The sequence below is a fragment of the Amblyomma maculatum genome, chromosome 3 (genome assembly GCF_055883805.1).
Source record: "Amblyomma maculatum isolate TAMU_Amacu chromosome 3, ASM5588380v1, whole genome shotgun sequence".
Lineage (NCBI taxonomy): Eukaryota > Metazoa > Arthropoda > Arachnida > Ixodida > Ixodidae > Amblyomma > Amblyomma maculatum.
The window spans coordinates 207036842-207058771 of NC_139346.1; the positions used below are offsets into that span (position 1 = coordinate 207036842).

The 21930-nt window shown below is 43.5% G+C and overlaps 1 protein-coding gene across 1 annotated transcript in view; it reads right to left on the minus strand.

The window, feature by feature from the left end:
• Positions 1 to 4920: 4920 nt before the first annotated feature.
• LOC146197527 (pleckstrin homology domain-containing family M member 2-like) overlaps positions 4921 to 21930 on the minus strand; it is a 49986-nt gene continuing 32976 nt past the window's right edge. The window contains exons 11-16 of the mRNA XM_084599418.1: positions 21199 to 21377; positions 20600 to 20665; positions 15938 to 16112; positions 9213 to 9359; positions 9002 to 9121; positions 4921 to 8259 (exon numbers count right to left, since the gene is read on the minus strand). Coding sequence (XP_084455544.1) covers positions 8143 to 8259; positions 9002 to 9121; positions 9213 to 9359; positions 15938 to 16112; positions 20600 to 20665; positions 21199 to 21377 — 804 coding nt within the window. The 3' untranslated portion in view covers positions 4921 to 8142. The remainder of the gene's footprint in view (positions 8260 to 9001; positions 9122 to 9212; positions 9360 to 15937; positions 16113 to 20599; positions 20666 to 21198; positions 21378 to 21930) is intronic.

The following is a 21930-nucleotide window of genomic DNA, read 5'->3' on the forward strand; positions in this document are numbered from 1 at the left end:
GACGTTCGCCTTCAACTCGTCTCGACATTCCACCGCTGGATACTCTCCATTTTACCTGCTCTATGGCCGACACCCGTTACCGCCCTTCGGCACCTCACCACCCGCGGCAGACGCCACCAGTACTTACGCCAGTGATGCCGTCGCCCACGCTCATGATGCTGCCAGATTGCTCGTTACAGTCTGTCTGCATCCCAAGATATCAAAAATGTCGGTACGTATACAACACTCTCGCCACCGTGGTGTGCACTATACACTCCTGGATCTCTCGTCTTGCTGTGGCTCCCTTGCCGTCGAGTGGGGTTGTGCGAAAAACTTCTGCCCCGTTACACAGGCCCTCACCATATATTTCACCCTGTGACCGACGTCACATATGAAGTTGAACTGTTGAAACTGTGTATCCGAAGTCCTCGTCCGCAATGCCACCCTCCGAAATTGTGCATATGTATCCCACCTCAAGCCCCATCATTGCTGCGATTTTTAGTCCGTAATATTTATGAGGCACAGAGGACTTTTGAGAGGGATTTAATAAAAATAAAAGTGATGCGTTTTTAAACTGGAATCAGATTAGTTGCCCCATTTTAGCTGTTTTTAAATTTCTGGCGACTTTGATACCTTGTGGAGAATACATCTAGAGCTCCAAATTTTGTGTGAAAAGAACGTAACCAGTATAATAAAGAGAAAAAGATTTAGTGCAAACAACCTGAGGCATCATGACAGTATGTAAGTGTAAGGCCCGTGCTCTGTTCGGCCTCAGTGGTTGTTGGATTGTCTGTGCAAGTTGCTATGCCGGACGTTCATGCATATGTGTACTTTGTGTTTTGAGAGCATTTCTCGGCGAGGTGTCATAGTGTTGAACTGCGCGTCGTGTTCCGGTTCCCAGAAGCAGAGCATTAGCTCTAAAACGCGAGCTTTCGTTCGGAACTTAGCAAACTTCTCCTTTTCCCTTTCCTTCCCTTTGCTTTTGGAGACGGCAGAAGCGCTCCCTTTGCCTCAACTCGGACCTTTCACTCTCCGCGTGCTGCTCGCGCCCGTTACATTCGTCTCCTCTCGACCGCGGCGGGTGCAAGCAGGTGCCCGGCGGCAACACTGCGCGCAGACTACGTTGGCCGGTGGTCAGTTTTTGTAGCGATAACTAAATTACGCCAGGTTTTCGCCTCTTCGCCGTTGCCGCACTTTGAGCCGTTGCCGCACTGTGACGTCACACCGCGGCCCTCGATTCTCCGGCAACTGGAAACTTATGGTTATCGCCTTGTCCAAGGGGAAGTCTGATGTAACTGTCCGTTTTTTCGCCGACCCCGATCTCTTGGAGTCCCTCGAGTATTACCTTATGTTTGACATTGTCGAATGCTTCGGTCAGGTCCAGACCGAGAATAGTCTTTGTGTCTGAAGAGTCCTGATTGCATCAAAGACTTCCTCTCGGGCAAGAAGATAACCATGAGAAATTTCCACAAAGACAAATCCCCTACAGTCACACTAGGAATCAAGGAAGCACCCCAAAGCTCCGTCCTGTCCCCCTTTCTTTTTAACGCAGCGATGATGGTATTATCCCCATTACTAAACCAAATACGAGACCTAAAATTCAGCATGTACGCGAATGATATAAATCTCTCGATAAGGCAGCGACGCAGAGATAGAGAGTAAACTGCAAACCGCCGCGGACGAGATAGTCGGGTACGCTGCCGAAAGAGGCTTATGTTGCTGTTGTTGTGGTTATTTTATTATATATACAAAAGGAAGCTTGAAAAGATGTTTGCCAGCACCGGTATCTGCTATCTAATATCTGAAGCACCTAAACTGGAGTGGCGGAAATAAAGGGATAGCGAGGAAGGGATAGAGGAAATCAAAGAGGTGAGCGATAGGGAGAAAGGACAGGGTATACGTACGTAAAAATAAAAAGAACTATATACACTATGGCACAATATGCAGAAGTTTGCTTGAGGCCCACGCGCAAATGTCTTAGGTCAGTGAGCACTCGGCACATCGGGCGGGCCTCCGCAATAGCTATGCGTCCAAGACGCACGCACGTGCACACTGTACGAAACATTGTACAGTGCACGTGCGTGCGTCGTAAACTACGCGGCAAAACTCGGAGCTCTTCATATACAACCCGAAAAATAAGAAGGGTAAAGCAGACATAAAGATATTATATGTCAGAAACTCCTCGGTACCTCAAGTAGAGGAAATCGAAATATCAGGAATGGTCCTTCAAGCAAAAGGCCAGAACACAAACAAGAAACTGGAGAATTACGCGGCACAATTAAGTCACGGGCATCTTCAGGAGAGTAGTGCTCAAAGGCCACGGCCTCAGAGAAAGTAGTTTACTGAGTATGACCCGGGCTTACGTCATCAACCACACCTTTCCTCAACATCAAGAAAGATGAACGTGACAGAATCGACACAATAATTAGGAAATGCGCCAAGCAAGCTACAGGTCTCCCCATATATCCCCCTCGATAGAGAATTAAGCTGGAAAAAATGGGGATACACAACCAAGGAGGTCAAGAGCTAACTGAGACGGTCCGCATCGCACAGCTATAGCACAGCTAAGTCAAACAGGGAGGACCATCCTTGAATGGATTGACCTCCAACCAGAAAGAGGCACACAAGAGAAAACATTATTCCACCCGACACGAAACACCTGCTGGTACCACCTTTGCCAAAAAACATGCACCCGGAATATAATAAAGAGCGTAGAGAACATAGAGCAAAAGTTATTGCAAAATGAATGAAACACGGCAGCTGAAGAGGTAGCGACGCATCGTGCGGAAGGCATGGATCGAGCGGCGCAGTCTCGGCGGTAGTAGATGGGAATGGCGTACCCAAAATTGCGGCCTCGACCCGCACTCGTGACACGAGCATGCTGAAGAGATTGCAACAACGCTCGAATTGAGTTGGCACGCAGGCAAAATTAGTCATTAGCGACAGCAAAACGGCTGTCAGGAATTTCGGAAAAGGAAGGGTTTCGGAGGAGGCCAAAAGGATATATCCTCCTTGCTAACCCCATTAATCAAACAATCTTCATGATGTGGATACTTGCTCATGAATCTGACCCACGCAACGAAGTTGCACACTTGCTAGTCCGAGATCTCTACCACCAGGCGGCAATGGAACAGCCCGACTGCAGGGGAATAAAATATTGTGCCATATTAACATACAATGAAATCATTGAATTCTATAAATAAATCCAAAGAGCCACCCAGCCCCGGATCGGTCTCTCTCTAACAATGAGGCGCGCATTTGGAGGCGGTAACAATTAGGCCGGAAACTACACCTGCCCGGTCTGGTTCTTCCCGACACAGACCGGGGAGGAAGATCCGAAATGCGAAAATTGCGGCCAAAGAGGCACACTAGACCACATTATTTGGTCATGCACAGACTCCCGAGACGCTGGCATGAACATTAATAGTAGAGAAGCCTGGGAGGTCTGGCTGCGGAGCGGAGACCCCGCCGTTCAGCAGCAGGCCATCCGCCTGGCGGCTGAAGCCGTGAAGAACTCCTGTACCTTCACTAGTTCTTTCTGCGGGGCTCCTCCCGACCCCCCCCCTTCCCACCGGGAAACGGTGGGCCCCTAGCTTTTCGGTAGAAAATAAAAGTTTGCATTAATTCATTCGCCTCCATCGAAACGCAGCCGTCACGGTCGGGTAGGTTTTGGGGAAAGGAAGAGGACAAAACATTTGACGGGTATTCCGGTTTCTTGACCCTCGGGCTAAGGTCGGCGGCCTCGTTGCCAGGATTTCCCGAGTGCGCAGGTATCCAGATGAGCTCAGCGCATCAGGGGTGGTTGGGGGTTGGTGTGGCTAGCAAAGAAGGCGCAGTATAGATTTGGGTGAACACCAAAAAATTGTGGACACCCACAGTTAATTAGGTCAAGGTCATTTGAAGGCCACATTTAGTGTCACACAATGACCTGCTATGCCCAGTGTAGTGATTGTAAACTGGTTTATAAGAAAGGAAGGGCACAGTATGTGAAGGTCACTTTAAAGTGAAAACCTCCGTGACGCGGACGGCTCGAAAAGCTAGTAGTGAAGCTTTAGCTTCAAAACTATCTACTCATAGATGTATCGCCCTACATTTAGTTCCGAAAGGTTCGAGAGTATCGCCTCGTGCGAGAAGTTATCGAATATTTTCTTAATCTAACCCCAGGATATATAGGCCGCATACCGTGGCCATTCCACGGGTCTACGACTTTTATAGTGGACACGTGCGGCCTAAATCTGACCGTTGTGTGCGGCATGAGGTGACAGATTTGTAGTTCTGCAAACGCGTGAGAAACACATGCTCCACAAACTTACCCAGGCACGTGAGGGAGATAGGTCGAAGGTTCTGGATGTCCAACTACCTCTTGTCTGGCTTCGGTATAACAGCGACTCTTGCAAGTTTCCATGCATTCTGCATGCATTATTCTGTCCAGCCCACGACTGAGGTCGTCCGGAGTATCTTCATCTCGCAGCAATCGCCTCCGTGGCCACGATGCCACGTCTAGTGCCTCATTATCCACGTCAGTATGCATTCCCATCTTGTGGCGTGTCCAAGTATTTACCCTTCAAGTCATCCAGTAGTTCTTCTTCTTTCCGAGCCGCAAACTTGGTGTTAGTCATGTCTAGGAGTTGCCAAGGACATGTCAGACATATCAAGAACATATCAAATGTTCTTGGCATCACTTGAGTGCACTGATCACGCAACGCTGCACAGCAAATTTCGTACTTGTTCACTACAAAGCATTGTTTGATTGTAGGAGAAGAACGTCGAGCAAGCTCAGTTATGCATTTGTATATGCGAGGTAATATCTCTGAGCTTATGCATGGGAAGCATATGCCACGTTCATTAGGGCGTACCTTACAATTTTAGAAACAAGCTTTGAAATATTCTGAGACACGATGTTACGCGGAATATCTTCAGCTGAGCAATCCCCTCCAGAAGTAAACAGCCGCACTGCAGCAAATGCAGCTCCTTTATTATTGCATCCAGCATTTGCACATGCTGCCATAAAACAAATCGTTCCACAGGAACTGCCAAACAATGATGCCAACACAAGCAATGTGAAAAAGTGCACAGAAAAAGGTACTGCTTGCTTGCATGGCTTCTGGGACTGACTACAGATCATTTGAGGCATTTATAAAACAGAAAAACAGGCGTACAGTAAATCAGCTCTATCACAGCTGCTACTCTCATGTAAAAAGTGCAAAATGCAAGAACTTCTGCTAGAAGACACGCAAATGGAAGGTAATGTTGTCTCGGCTGTTAACAGTACACCAGATATTGAGGTAATAACCGGTACAGAAACAAGCCAACATTAATGACCAGCTGTATCACAGCAGTCGACTTGGAACAAAAAAACTAAATAGAGAAAAGGAAGAAAACTATGCTGTTCGGTCAATTGCAGTAAACTAAAAGGCTCAAACTGTAAAATGTGCCTACCCATTCCTGGATGAATAAAGAAATGATGCATTTGAAAGATGTAGTTCGCACAGCTATACTGCCTCAAGCACAAGCACAGCGCACTGCAACCAACAATTTGAAAAGGGATGGCAACTCTGCCGGTGAGAAAAGGCAAGTGGTGTGCTGCTCAAACTAACATGCACTATCTCACAGATGGGCAGAACAAGGGTGGTGTCAATGCCTACCTACATGTGCGTACACTTCTTAGTAAGCGCCACTGGCTGAGTGAGCATTCAACAGATCCATCAAGAGAGATTGCTTGTTACTGCCTGTCTGGTGGTATGCTGTTGCTCGCAAAAACTCGATGTCGACATGATTAGAATGATAATACAACTGTGCATCTACCATTGTGAAGCAGCCTAGCCCACTACATTTGCTACAAGGCCTGCACATTATATGAATGCACTTGCTTCTTTAGTATCACTTTTCTGTATTATAGGGTGCAGTTTGCTCACAGCAAGCAGCAGAAATACTTCATACGTGAAATGAATGGTTCCAGCAATGAGATCGAAAGTGCAAAAAAAAATATCTTTGGTAAAATCCAGGCAAACTTGCCTTTAAAGCTCTCCTTAGGATGTGCCCATAAGGAATAAAACATTTAAACAGCTTCTAATCTCTTACAACAGTGAGCACATACAATAAAAAGCAAGCCTGAGTTAGCCTGAGTTAAAGTCACAGGCCGGCACCAGCTCGTATCTTTGATTCTTAGAAACTTCCCAAGCTAGGCAATGCCTAAAAACACAGGACAAAGCCTAGTGTATTGGTGTGTATCTCTAAAGCATTTAAAAACAAGTGCTTGCTATTTAGACATACACAAAATCACTGCCTTAGTTGACAGAAAGTTTGCTTATGTGTGTGTGTAAAAGAAAAAGTATAGCCGTGATGACAACAAAAATGTCACACATACACAACCCTAGAGCATAACAAAGGAAGCGAATGAAGCCCTTGCACAACTTATTTCTCAAATACAAAAATGCACACAAGCCACAGCAAATCACTTAGAAAGTCCAGTGAAAATTCAATGACGGCCTTTGTGAGAATAGCACACACACACTCCACAAGAAAAATGAACTGTCCCAATACAGGACACAGTCTAACGGGTATATAAGAAGACCACACCACACACTTTTAACAAACTAGGACTCCAAATAAACCAGTCATTGTCAAATAAGCAACCTGGCTCTGTAATTTATGCTGCCAAGACACAATATAGCTTTGCTATAGCTAAAAAAATTCTACTGTAGTCTTTATACTTAACAAGAACAGGCAAACAGCATATCTAGAACACAAACAAGACTACTGCTGCACAACCTATGAAAAAGAGAGACATAAGTGATTAAGTGATGAGGATGGTAATGCAATATGATTCATGACAGCAGCAGCATTTACAATAATACTCTGCACTATCATGCTAGGTTATGCAGGACTAATTACAAGTCTGACGCAAGTGCAGAAAAGTTCAGAGCTTGCAAGTCCAGTACCACTCGCTCCATTTAGTGCATCAGTCGACTTTACACATAAATATCAAGCTAGGCCTCGTCAAGCACAAACTGAGCAAGGAAGGAGGCTGTGCATACATGGAATCACATATCCAGCATATTTTGCATGTGTAGTGATCACAGCATTAAAACTCTTGTCAACAAAACTTGACATAACTTGCATCAGGCATTCAGTTACTGTGTCTTAGTTAGCGGCTTAAATAACCTGCATATGTAGATATCTGACAACTCTACCTTACTAGCTTCATCAAGAGCACTGCTCTAGTAGCATCGACACAAATAACGATTGCACACGAACTTTGATGCACTTAGCCAGTGCACGTATGACATGTTTCCACAAGAGAGAAAACAGGCTGAGTAACTGCTAAGTGGGTAAGAACCAGCATTGGCTAACCCGTCTCTTACTCTACTAGCAATGTGCCTCAGTTTGCGATGTCTCCTGTATCAAACAATATTATGCACTAACTGGCCCCAATGCTAGTCAACTTGCTGCACCTTGCACAAATGTGTACATCGCAACACAGCCTCCAAAAACTATGGAAGGGCAACACTGTACCTGGCAACATCCAGGCACGATAGTTGTCGTTGCCACCCACTTTATCACAGCCAAGCAACGCACGAGACTTTGCAAAACTTAAGGCCACTGTACACCTAGCCCAATAGCGTTACAGTTGACAACAATTCTGGAGGGTAGAGAGAAGAACTGTGATCAAACACAAGGAAGGCTGGAAGTAGTCAACACGCGTCAGCAGATGCTTGCTCAAGATGATGCAATGTATAAAGATCATCATCTACTAAGGCCTGGCCTGGTAAGCACAAGTAGCGGCACATTCAACACGCAAACAGAGTCCACTATTTTGATCACCTTGTATGGAGAAAGCAACCTTACCACTTCCATTTTTCTGACACATTAATGTTAGAAGGTAACGATAACCAATGTATGTAGCATAGGCAGCAGTGAAATAATTCATATGCAAGTTGACACAAGAAGTGTTGACAAAAAGAACAACTTTTTTCACTTAGGAGATCAGGATTTCAAATTGACAAAAGGATTACCTACACATGTGTGTGCACTTTATAATAGATACTTACACTGCACTGTACATGGTACCAGTATGCCTGTGGTAAAGCTACCACCAAATGAGGCACGCACTACAAAGGTGCCTCTGCAATCAAATTTCCATCAGACCTGAAGAGAGCTGCTTCAACTGTCAAGGCAAAATGCTTTGGACTGAGATAACCTCGCTTCAAGGTGAGAGGCCCGTTCCAAGCAATGTTTCTTCAAGGTGCCATCTGTCATTGGTGCAATTTCAAGCGGAACCTAAGCAGATCACAAAAACACAAGCAGTGAAATGAGGGAAAAAATACAGCACAGCAACATGATCAAAAGCAGAGCATCCCTCGGTCACACAGACATGCTTCCAGAAGTGTTCAGGAAGTCAGGACAAACAAGTGAGAGCAAAAAAAATAAAATGCGGATGCAAACAGTAGAGTCCCTTTAAAAATAAACTTGAAGGGACCATAAACACTTGTTAGCCTTATTAAATGTCTGTCTCACCAAGAATACCCTAACAAAGGATTCAGTATGAAATAAGGAAGTAATTGCCCATCAGCGACCACCCAATGGCTGTATCGCTACAAACAAAAGCTATGCAGCTTTCAAAGAAATTTCGCACTTAAAGAAATTCATCCTCGTGTTTTAAACTACGAAGTTAAAAAAAGCTACCCCACTGATGTACAGCCAAATCTCGATATAGCAAAGAATAAAAAAAGTAAAATAATTTGGAGCAGCCGAAATTCACAACATAAAATTTTGCCAAAACTAATACCAATGAAGTACACCCTAGGCAGTGAGGATGACAATTGGGAGAAGCGTTTCTGAAAATTTCAGCACCATTTGGAGCTGCTCACAACAATTTCGGAGGCTTCAAGAAAGTAAGCACTGTCAGCACACGGCAATGGCAAGTGAACTGCAAGCGAGGGTGGCTTCCCCCTTAACAGCAGTATCACAATGCATATGTGATAAGCTTCTTTCTCTCTCGTGCACATTAAGCCCCACTAACCTTGAACATTTCCTGCCACAAAGTGGAAACAATCCCCAGGAACTCATTCTTCTCCTCCTCAGTGGCAAACCAAAAAATCCAGTTGTAAGCACAGCTCTCCGCCTCACCGCCGTCAAACTCCTGAGCACAGATAGAACAGATGCACAAAGATGTTGAGAAGAAGAAAAACTTTAAAAAGCGAACAAAGAACAGTTGAGGAAAAGCAGCTTACCATAACGCAGAAGTTGTCCTCACTCCGCACAGCACTCAGATCGATGACCACACCGACACCCAAGACCCTTGACCCTTCAACCAGGGTGAGCACAAGGTCGCCCACCAACACCAGGCAACAGGCCACAAGACCACCCATGGATCCAGACTGTGCAATAAATAATGACACATCTTTTTTCAACTAACAAACTTGCTACACTAGTGAGTGTGCAACATGGGGTCTAACAAATGGTTACAGCATTCGCTATTGAGAAAAATTTATTTCCTAAAATTAATGAGGGCAATTCACAATGAAGTCATAAGGAAAAAAAAAGTATTATAATAGGTGTGTGCAAATAGTACTTCTTCCGAATTGAATCAAAAATGAACAGTTTAGCTTTGGTACAGAATTGAATATGAACAGTGTAACATTGCTACTGAACTGAATATGAATAAATTATTAGCCCTAATATTCACTACTTTTGCAAATATTCATACACAAATAAACATAGTGCGAAACAGTAAAGCACGAGTGGCAGCGTAGCATTCAGGTGTTATAAACTATGGAGTGCAAGCTTCAGCCGTTAAAAGACACAATATTCCTCCTCACTTAGAGACCGCAAAACAAATTAAGTAATATTAACTCTATGGGCATCAAGTTATACATTGAGAAAATTACTTTTTACTTTGATAATGAAGAGAATAAACTGGAGCCACATTTCAGGACATAAGAGGGGCAACCGTAGTGTATGAGGAGAAGGATAAACTTCACTTAAGCCATGGCCCTTGAGGTGACCATACATGAGAGTTAAGATCGCCACCATATGAATGCACCAAGTAGTGGTGCTAAAGCATTGCAGGATGATATACAGCATCAGTGTGGCCCTGCTTTTCAAGCAGTCATCAAAGAAAATATTACAGCGAGAATGATTCAAACCTCATGCCAATTATTTGAAAAGTATTCAAAAAGATCAGCACGTGCTCAATTCGTTTTGAATGATTTGATAGAATATTATTTGATTCGTCTTGAACAATCACATAAGGTGTTAGATTCACTACTAAGAATTTTCAAATACAAACAAACATAAATAATAATAATAATATATAAGTAATATAAATACATAAAATAATATAAATAAGTAATATAATATAAGGCACACACAAGCCTCATCATGCTTGACCATAGCAGGGGTTGACCACAGCACCTAAGAAAAGCATATCAAATTTTTCTTTTTTTTTTTATCAATATGAAATATTAACTAAACATGAAGAAAACTGCCCAGAAAGGAGAAGAAAAAACAACCACATACTGAGGGGTGGGATCCGAAGCCATGACCTCCAAATTTCATGTACGGTACTCTACTACTCAGCTATGGTTACGGCTGTTTCCATCTTCCCCTTCCTAGAGTATTTACATTGCGAGTAATAAACCCTTGATAGTATTCGCCAACGTCATCCTCCTTCAATGACCGATTTGGTAGGTCCTGTGTTACTGCGAAGCGTCATATAGAATGTTATCTAGCGAGAAGGGTGGAAGCTGCGTGATAACCCTTTTACATTACCTATGACATCAAGGCTGCCAGATTCCAAACCCTCATAAAGCTAATTCACAAACAAATGCCGAGAAAGTAAAGCGCTTCATAATGGCATATATAAGAAAGTAGCCAACAACTGCTGACACACAAGAAAGCATAGGGGATGTTTTTATCAATGTAAAGTACTAATTAAATGTGAAGATACTGACTAGAAAGTAGAAAAAAAAAACCAACCACATACTATTGGTGGGATTCAAACTCACAATTTCTAAATTTCATGTGAGGTGTTCCACCACTGAGCTACGGTGACAACTGTTTCATCTCCCACTTTCTTAGGTATTTATGCTGCATGTAGCCTATCCTTGAAAGTGTTCAGCAGCAGCACCTTCCTCCATCCCCTATGCTTTCCCTTGTATCCGTGACTGCTGCCTCTCTTCCCACATATGTGACAACGAAGCCTCTCATCTTCCCTACATTTACTTGTCGACTAGCTTAATGAGGACTTCAAATATGGCTGCCTTGACATCATAGGTAACGAAGAGAGTTATCCCTAGGTTTCATACTTTCCGATTTTATTTTAACCGAAAAACACAGATAAACATCCGCCAATAAAAAATAAGAGAATCGGTTAAAACCATAAAAAAAAAAAACGCCAGTTTTTGTATATTCAAGCTAGTCCTGTACCCATTCTTGATTAAAACTTCCCATTTCGGGCCAGCAAACACTCAAAGAAAGCAGCCCAAATGGGAAGGCGCTAGAGGCTCTGTCGCTAGCCTACCTAGGGGCTCTGCTACTTCACCGGCAACCAAAACGCACTTGCTAGCATCTTCGTTGAAGTAGCTATGGACCATTTGCAGGAACCTGTAAGTCAGCTTCTCCCCAAGGCTTCTTTTCCAACCAAAAAAAATCATTCCCAGACGACACTCCCGCATTCTTCATGCATGCTTTTGTGATTGTCCCGTGAAAGCAGTGGATTGTTCGCTCTGTGGCTTAGGGGTGCTGAGGAAAAGAGGAAGTTCATTTTGTTAAGCAGAAAATTTGAAGAAAGTTTTGTGTGATGTAGGGCCCCACCCCACCCCATTTCATTTATTTTTCTCTTATAGGCCTGATGGCATTACATAAGGGGGAGCAAACTCAAGATTTCGTGCCCACAAAAACAAAAACACTACAGAACAGAGAAAGAATACTTGGGGGAAAAAAAATTAACAATAAGAAGGAATAGTAATATACATCAGTAGATGGCGCTCTATGTGACACTTCGTGGAACGCCTGATGAAATTGGACAGTAACAGATGGGCAGCTAAAGTATTTAAATACCTGTACTTAAAAAGCGTTGACTCATAATGGAGGAAAAGAACTAGGAAACTAACTAGTAAGTATGCTAGTCACAAGGACGGAGAAATAAAGAGCATTAAGCAACAGGTGAAAAACACAGAAGGTAAAAATTGGATAAATTCGATGAAAAAGAAACAGAGTGTGGAATTATACCGAAAGTGGAAAATGCAGATCAGGAAGGAAGATTTCTTTGATAACTCAAGAGGCAGTGCCCTACTTTTCGAAGCTAGATCAGGGTGCCTTAGAATACGCAGCTACAAAAAGAAATTTAACAATGGAGATGACGCATGTGCTGTATGTGGTAACTCCAGTGAAACAATTGACCATATTATACTCGAATGTAATGGTATCCATCCGGAAGTTCATGCAGGTGCAATCACTGTTCCTGAATCTCTGGGGTTTAGAGATACCAGTGGCCGTGTGAATAAACCGGCGGTGGAAACAAGCAAAAAACGACTGGAAGAATGGTGGCTTAAAAGCAGAGAAGTGACATAATGTTAGTAATGTAGAAACAAAAATTTAATAAATAGAATGATGGTTTAGTTAACCAATCTAAATCAATAATTAAAATATAGGGAGAAAAATGAGCACGATAGCTACTGCTACCACTCTGTTTCAAAGGAGACGCTCCTATATTCCATCCATCCATCCGTGGTAATACAGGACATTCCACGTCCACCGCTGTGGAGGAAGGTGGCGCTGGCAAACACTCTCAAGAACAGGTTACACACAATGTTAGTATTTTAGAAAGAGAAAGGTGAAACAGCCGTCGTCGTGGCTAAGTGGTAAAGCACCAGAAAAAAAATTCGGAGGTTGTGGGTTCGGATCCTACCAGCGGCATATGGTTGTTTTCTTAAACAACCTTCTAGTCAATTATCCCCATGTTTCATGAATACTTCAAACTGATAAAGAAAACATCCCCTATGCTTTCCTTTGTGCCAGCAGCTGTTGGCTCCCTTCTTATGCGCAGCATCATTTTATCTCGCATATTTCAGCAGTCCCTTTCATCTGGAGTGGTGCCGGCTGACTGGAAAGTGGGCAAGGTCATTTCGGTTCCAAAATAAAGTCCGTCTTCTTCACGTCAAAGCTACCATCCAACCTCGCTCACTATTGTTGTCTCAAAGTTAACGGAATATGTAATATACTCTAGCACAATTCCTAAAATACATCCATTTTTTTCCATCCTAGCCAACATGGTTTTTTATAGGGTCTATCCTGCAAAACCCAACCAGCACTATTTACTAATGACATAAGTTCTTCCATTGATATTAATATTCCTGTAGACACAGTATTCATTGACTCGAAAAGGTTTCTCACAAACGTCTTTTTTCAAAACTTTCATGCCTAAATATAAACCCTTCAGTTCCAACTTGGATCAATTCCTTTCTCACTAACCGTCAGCAGTTCGTATACGCCACCAACTGTTCATCTTAAATGTCCCAAGTAGTCTCCGGAGTGCCTCAAGGTACTGTTCTTGGCCCCTTACGCTTCCTGATCTACATTAATGGTTTGTCAAATAACATATCGTCCAACATTTGTTTATTTGCAGATAGCTGTGTTATCTACCATTCCATCAGTAGTACTGCTGACATAACCACATTACAAAATGATCTAAATCACATTGAATCCTGGTGTAACAAGTGGTTAATGTCAATCAGTACGAATAAAACATCTGTCATATCTTTTCATAGAAAACATTACTGCCCACCACCCAATTGCGTAATTTTTGGTTCACTAATCTCCTGTGCGTCCTCCTGCAAATACTTAGGCATTAACTTAACCCACGACCTTTCGTGGTATGACCACATCTCTGCAATCACAAATGATGCTAATCGCTGTATTGGCTTGCCTCTCCCTCTGTAAAACTTATGGCATATCTAACCCTCGTTCGACCAAAACTCGAATATGCATGTGCTATTTGGGACCCACCCCAGTCATACCTTGCTAACACTCTCAAATCAGTACAAAATCGATCCATCTGCTTTGTTTACTCTAACTATAGCTTCTTCACTAGTGTATCTGATCTAAAGTCTCAAGCTAACCTACCACTTCTCATTCATCCACGTAAAATTTTTCAATTTTCATAAATTTTATCATTCACAGCTATCCAGCTCCGTCATTATGCCCTCTCACCGGACTTCGCAACGTGTCAGCCACACAAAAGTGTTTATCCATCGTCTGCCCAAACTACTGCGCATCTTTCTTCATTTTTCATCTGGACTGCAAAAGACTGGAATGACCTTTCCCTTCAAGCCGTGCTCCACTCCAATTCGCAAGATTTTAAAAAGTCCACAAAGAAAATAATTTATTTGTGATAACTAATATATAACTTTGATGTTATGCCATTATCCCTCATGTAATACTCCACACCTGGGGCCTTTGAGGTGTATTCTAAATAAATAAATCTGAAACATTTCACAGAAACCAGCACTTTAAACAAGAGAAGTTGCAAATCCCACTTGCCTAATAAATATTAAGGGCTTTGTGTGCTTTGGTCATGGAATTATAACCTTTTTCAATGTTTCCCTTTACTTGTATGGAAATTACTTCTGGTGTAAAATTGCTTGTAGTGATTTTGCGCAGAATATTTCACTTCAGCAAAAACTGCCAGCCTCTCCCAGCATTATCAGCATGTGTAAGGCATGAAATTCCCTCTCCCTGTGTCACCCACACCCTCTGCGGGAGCAGAACTTGGCCCAACGTCACAACATATCGTATTACCTCATGTACGAATCAACATTTTTTTTTTTTTTTGATATCACACTCTCTAGACTTGGAAGTTGACCAACACATGAATGACTGCCACGGCATGTCACAAAAACCCACCTTCAAATACAGCAAAGGGAAAGACAGTGACATGAAAGGTATGATTCACTTCATGTGATTGGAGAAAGAGTCGCACAAAAGATTCTCAGATATGGTTGACAAGAACATAAGCATGCAGTTCTATCAAGCTGACTGTTGCCCTGACATAAAAACTGAACTTCTTTTAAGTTGCTAAGCAACACAGTGAGTCATACCTCCTGAACATCAGTGGCTGTTTTTAGTAGCACTCAAGGAAGCCATTGCCTAGCACTTAGGTGTCAGAAAACTGGTCGGCAGCACAACAGCTAGAGTTAAATGATAGGTGCAACAGATACTGGGAAAAGCAGGGAGATCCCTTTCGTGTGCAATAACAATCCTAAGCTTTCCATGCTCTTATGGAAGATAGCTGCCATTAATATGACATCAGTGACACTATATGCGCCGAGTGTGTTTGCTGAACTTTATTAGAACACAATGAGGGTGCTTATGTACTCAGTGTTCTATCACATATTTGTCCGAACTATATTGAAATAGCACAAGGTGTGAAAATGCACTCTCATATCTTCAATATGTGACACAACGTGAAAGTTGTGTAATCAAATGCTGATGGTTCCAATGTTCCATTCATCGGGCTATACGACAATTTTTATTAATTTTCGTAGGTCCCAAGTTGGGGCTGACCTACATGTCATATTGACCAATATGCGAGTAAATGTGCTAGCTGCTGGCACTCAGTGCAAGTGCGCTAACTACAACGTAATCAGTGATGACCAGCACAAGCTCGGTTTTACGCAGTGAGAAAGTCCACATCCACATACCTGTGCATGAAAACCACCTCCTGCTAACAGTCAAACTGCACACAACAAGAGTATTGCACATCATTTCGAACTGACTTAGCAAACCATGATAAATGCAGGAAGCGACCGGAGATGCACTGTCCACTTTTTTCGAGCAAGGCCCACAGAACTGCTTCAGCAACAACTTCACAGATTTCAACAACTCTTTCAGTGCCCAGGCCTTAACACCATTTAAAGGTAGCCAGCAATGGCAGCTTTCCATGCTTAAAACACACCGCATTATAGCAGGCCTGCCCTGCCTCTGAAAGGGCATGGACCCAGCGCTGCATCTCTGCTTCGTTGGATGCAGCAAGTTGAAGGCAGGCACCACCAGAGGGAGCCAGGTTCAGCTGCAGAGCATGCGGACGGCCCACATTTGACACGACCTGGCAAGAACCACACTGGACGCCGCTAAAAAGAAAAGAAAACAATTCACAGAAGATCAATGAGATTCATACACCATATATACAAGAGCATTACTTTTCTATAGCACGCCACCCGACTACGTTAGCCCAAATATAAAGAACTAAGAGGAATTAATGATGATTTCTGGATCCTTTATTATGTAGTAGTGATTTCTTCTTAGGTGTCCCAGAGCACATGGGATGTACCACATGAGGTGTCCTGTAGCCACCGATATTTCTTTCAGTTGAAGGTTTCGAACTCAATGGGATCATCACAGCCCTGTGGTCAAAAATGTGGACACTCCCATGCCATCTTCCAGAGGCATGCTCATCATCTTTCGAGGCGGCAAGGCTTCAAACAGAGACCCATCTCATTCATCCATATCAAAACAGCTGTCTGAGTTGGCAGCACCTCCCAACTCAACTATGGCTTCTGGTCTTGTGGCATTAAAACCTGCTGTGCAACCACACGTCTAGCAATGTCCACAAGTGAATGAACTTCAGCACGCCACTACACTGCTGGACATTCAGAGGCTGGCCATGTGACCTGCCAGGGGCATGCTTGTAACTTTTCGAGGCTGCGAGGCTTTAAACAGCAAGTGCAAGGGTCTGGAAGTTTGAAGTCATTTTTCAATTATGTGATGCTTCAAACATGGGGTGCAAGTATCTCTGTGTTGCCACCTGCTAACCACCACCTGCCAGAACCATGCTCATAATTTTTAGAGGCTGTAAGGCTTGAAACACTCTATGTCAATGCTGCCAGACAATTTTTGTCAACGTGAGGTTACTAGCACTCTCGCATTGAAAGCCTGCCAGAGGCATACTCATCATTTTTCACAGCTGCGAGGCTTGAAATGGCTGACGCAGACGCCACCAATGTTGAAGGACCATTTTTTTTTCTTTTTGACATGGGGTACACTGCTCTCACATTAAAAATCTTCCTCCAGACTCCATCGTGTCAAATGGAAGCAACAGAAATAGAACAGATACTAAGTTTACCCTACCAAGTGCTCACGATCATGGCCACCAGTAGTGTTTAATGATACAGTAAAATATGGAGCTGAATAATACAGTCGATCCCATCTATATATCAAACTCTCAGAATATCTCCTTGAAAATGCCACACAAAAGTATGGCAGTAATCATATTCACTGAGCTCCCGTTCAGCAGAACATTCAGTATATCGAATTGCATGCTTCTCCCAATAGTGCTCACGCTACATTTATGCGTGCAGGGAGCCGGGTTGGCTCAGCGTCGTTCAGCACCTGCTGGAAGCACTAACAGGGGGTGGAAGCAGGCTCGAGCATTTTGGAGCAGCTTTGGAGCAACGAAACGAGTGTTTTGGAGAATTTGAATAACGTTTTGGAGCATGTTTCTAGGTTCAAACGCCTTTGACAATTGCAGTTTCCTCTTTCTGAAATACAAAATGTCTAATCTGATTCTTTTTTATGCAAGTTCAATGCCTTTCCAACTTCGCGCTCATCTCTGATAAGACAAACAGCCAAAGTATGTAACAATATATAACACAGGCGACAACTTAAAACAGATTAGCAGCAAACGGAACATCTGTTGGTGCACTTCAACACTGAACACCTAGTCTGACCTAAAGTGTTGCCAATTTTAACCTGACAGATTCAGTTGTCAACTCTACCACTTTGATACACTCAAGCAGCACCACAGTTTGGAGTTCAGATTAATGAGCATGACATTTCTGCTCTCTGTCTTGTGCATATCCATTTTAATTCTATGCTGATAAATATCTGAGCACTAATAAGTAGTGTCTTCAGAAAAGATAAATGGCACTGAAGGGCAGCCTTTTCAACCTTCACCTTTTTTACTTCACTGCCTCCTAGCCAATAGTTCATCATTTTTTGCTTGAGCAATGCTGGGGCTCATTTTTAACGTCTTCATGATAGGTCCTGTATGGCTTTCTGATACTCTTGAGAAAATTCCTAATGATTGACACCTTTGGCGTACCAACCCATAACGCTTCAAGTACGATTTTTTCTGCCGTAGGCCTCGCAAGCATGTCAGTGACAAAGAGGCTCGATGGTGAAGTACCTGCTTGTTTTCATGGCCGAACCATTACAATAACTCAAGCAGTTTTTGCAGTCGTACAAGTTTCTTAACGGCTCATAGTAGTTTGCGCTATATGCTTCGCTTCCTGCTCTCGCTTCTCTCTCCACCGGCGATTCAAAAGGCTGGGAGGAGGTGCTATGTTGCATACACAGTGCATTTTTTTGCAATTAATTCCCTCCAATCACCTGTGGCTCAGACTAATTTACTTGCAAACAAATATTTATTATGCTCCATGCTTCCTTTCCTTACAAAAGTTTTATTTGTATTAGGCCAGTACAAGATGCACTATTTCTTTGCCTCCGGTGCTATGACATTGTTCCCGTGTTCTACTAAAATTTGATGGCAGAACATTGAGGCCACCAGTTTGGAGCAGTTCTGGAGCAATATTGCATTTTAGAGCAGGATGGAGCAGGGAAAGCAGTTTGGAGCAGAATGGAGCAATTGGAGTAGCACTTTCAGCCCTGCACTAAGGCTGTGAAACTGCATGAGCATGAGGTGAATGCCCAGACTACCAGAGAGTGGCTTCAGTCTGACGTGCCTGACTGTGTGCTTGTCTGGCATGCCAGTCTAGTGTACTCGTTTGGCATACTTGTCAGGCTTGGTCCTGTCATGCAGTGAAGCCAGTGTTCGGTGCATTAGCTGTTGTGTGGAGAAGCTAGACTAGCTGACCAAAGGTTTGCAGCAGCTGTCGAGTGACCTGGTTTGGTGCTGAAAGCAACATAGAAATCAAATCAAGTGCAACCCAATTTTAATTGAACTACTATTGCGTTTACAGCACAGTAGTAACAGGTTTAGGCCTCTAAAGAGTGGTGGTGGCTTTTCCAAAAGTAATGCCCAATGCAGGTTTGATGCAAGCCCCAACTCAAACAGCCCCTGTGCTGTGCGGTACAAGGCACGAGCAGCACGAGCACTGATCTGGCTCCCGAAGCAGCACATGATGATTAAAATGCATCCAGTGCAGCCCATTTTTCAGCGCCTGGTGCTTGGCATGTAGCTCGAAGCCAAAACATGTTCACAACTTTCAATTACAGATTTGAATAAGCATATTTATCTGTAAATTAGTTCTTAAGGTGCTGAAAAAGTCGAAGTGGGGGAGTGTAGAGCCCCTTATACTGTGTACGCAGAGCATGGAAGTTTGTTCTATCGTTCCGCGCCAAACACTTCTTGCACCGACTGCTAAGCTGCTCAAGAGTTTCTTATCCCAGACGATAGAGCATTCCATCATTAGTAGCAACAGTAAAAAATCCTAACTCTAAAGGCCTCATTTACGGAAGCTTTGCCGTTGAGTGCCAGCATTTCCCGCCAGCTTTCCCCAAGCTTGAGGTACGGAGGTACAAAATGCATGCCAGTTGTTGTTGTTAAGAGCTTTATTTTTACAATGATGTAGGAGGCCCCCTATTCCCCGCCCCCGGCACGCAGGTCTATGGAACGGAGGTCTGGGCCTCCACGACTAAATGCCAGTTTTCGTTGATGACGCATGCTACAACCACACAGTGCTTGCAATCGCCACGACATCCGTAGCAGGTACCACAGCATGCCTTCTGTAACCTCCGCGGCACTGTCAAAAGGTGCACCATGAACAGAAGTTTTCGTCGTGGTATTAAACTGTAAAGCGAAACCGCGAGGAAATTATGCTGCTGTAATCAAACAGCAAGAACAAAAAAAAAAAAGAAGAAACGGCGATCAATCTCTTCTCAGGTTCTCTCTGCACTTTCACTGTTTGGGTATGAGGTGTGAACGCAATAGGTAAATGAAAAGCTACGTTTAGAACATTTTTAATTCATTTAATCATTTCTTAATTCATCATCACATATCCAACTGATGGCCTGAGACAATGAATTTCGTTACAAAAAAAAAAAAGAAAAAAAAAAAAAGCTCCTTCTACTTTTGCGAAATCCAAAGTTGTGCGCGCAGGTGTTCCGTCGCGAGCAGCACACACTTCGCGGTGATGTCGACACCGTTCACGTTCTAAACATGACCATTCTCGAACAGGTGGTGTCCTTTCGCCAGTGTTGGTTTTCGGAAGTAGCTCCGAAGACATTCGAATGCCTTAAAACCGCAGAAAATGAGAGCCGAGATGCTTCCCGCCGTAACGCGAACGCAACCCGACCACGCCGGCCGCCTCAAATTACTCGGCGCCGCCGTTGGCGGCGCTTAACACTGCGCGCCACTAGCGCCGCCTGGCCACTGCAGGTTGCCTATAAGGCTGAAAACAGCCACATCACTTTCAGTGACACTCCGTAGCCCGTGTGAATGCGTGAGTTAGGGAGCAGGGGGAGAGCCTGCCCAGTTGGTGATGTTGTGCACCTCCTTTCCACATGCATCCTCGCCAGAAGTCTCCGTGTGAATACCGCTTTAACTGATGATGGCAGGGACTTCTTCCCTGCAGCACTAAATCGTGTAATGTATTCTTACCTGACAAGATAGGTGGCGCTCGGAATGGTATCTCCTTGGCTTGAAAACCTATACAGGACTCCAGCCCTACACAAAAAGAATAGGAAAAAAAACACAGAGCAGATATGCTCCTTTTAAGAGCTGTCACCCCAAGCCACAGGCTGAAAAAAAAAATGTTTTTCTTTTTTCTTTCTCTTTCAACTAAGTTCTGACATGTCTTCACACATGCCAACGGACTAGAAACATCACTGGAAATGTCACTGAAGCCATTACTTGCAATGCATTGTCCTTCAGAAAAAAGCCGCTGACCTCTCACTTACCTCTGTGCTAAGGGCTAATAGCAACAGCTTCGTCAGACAGGCCTCTCAATTGTCAGAGCGTGAAAAAAGTTTTCAGATGTAGAATTTATGCTGCTGATGACACTAACACCATAAACCCTCAGAAAGCCCCTATGAGGCCAGTATCGCAAAAACCAACTCTCGTGTGGAGTCTCATTTCTCGTGTGGGCATGCAGCACTCACTTTGGAACTTAAAATCACTGCTACAGAACTAAGAACCATAGCTCCAAAAACTCGAGGAAAATTTTGAGTCGGCCTGCAAACGTGCCACAGACCACCTACCGCAAAAGAAAGTAGCCAGGTTCCCAATGCTTCTTTCTCTCCCGCCTGGTGTTTCCCTCAAGGAACCTCCACATGAGAGGGCCACCAACGCTTGGCCCACAAGAGTACTCGCCCGGCAGGGACTGGATGCACTTCTCCCAGTGCACCAGGCGGTAGTCCTTTACCACCAGCCCATCGCCCTGACGTCACAGGAGTGCACAAAAATTATTCATGCAAACACAAACACAAATAACACAATCTCATTTATCAATGCTATTCCCTTACTGAGTGAAGCTTCGATTCCTGTCTATGCGGACGCTCTTTGAGAGACATTGAGTGCGAAAGTTGTCTACGATTGCCTATTGGCTGGAAAAACAAATAATCGAAAAAGTTTATTAGTTTTCTTCACTTGCTCAGTTTTTCATCAAATTTTGTGCAAGAGCAATATCATGTTTAGTAATCCTTAAGTTTCTTTTTTGCCTTTGGCACAGGCAAGAAATTAGAAGCCTTACACTCTACGTCATATTTAGGTAATGAACAAAGGATTATGAAGTTGTGACTGTTGATAATTACTCCGTCATCATGTAAAAATGCTTAACACCACAGTCTCTATTTTACATTATAATGAATATCCCTCTATTTTACAAACAGAAGGACTTGAAAGAGCAGTACTATTACATAGGCCCACGATGAATAAAAAAATTTTTCAACAAGACCTAAAGCTAAAAAGATGACACCTGGCATGGCAAAATG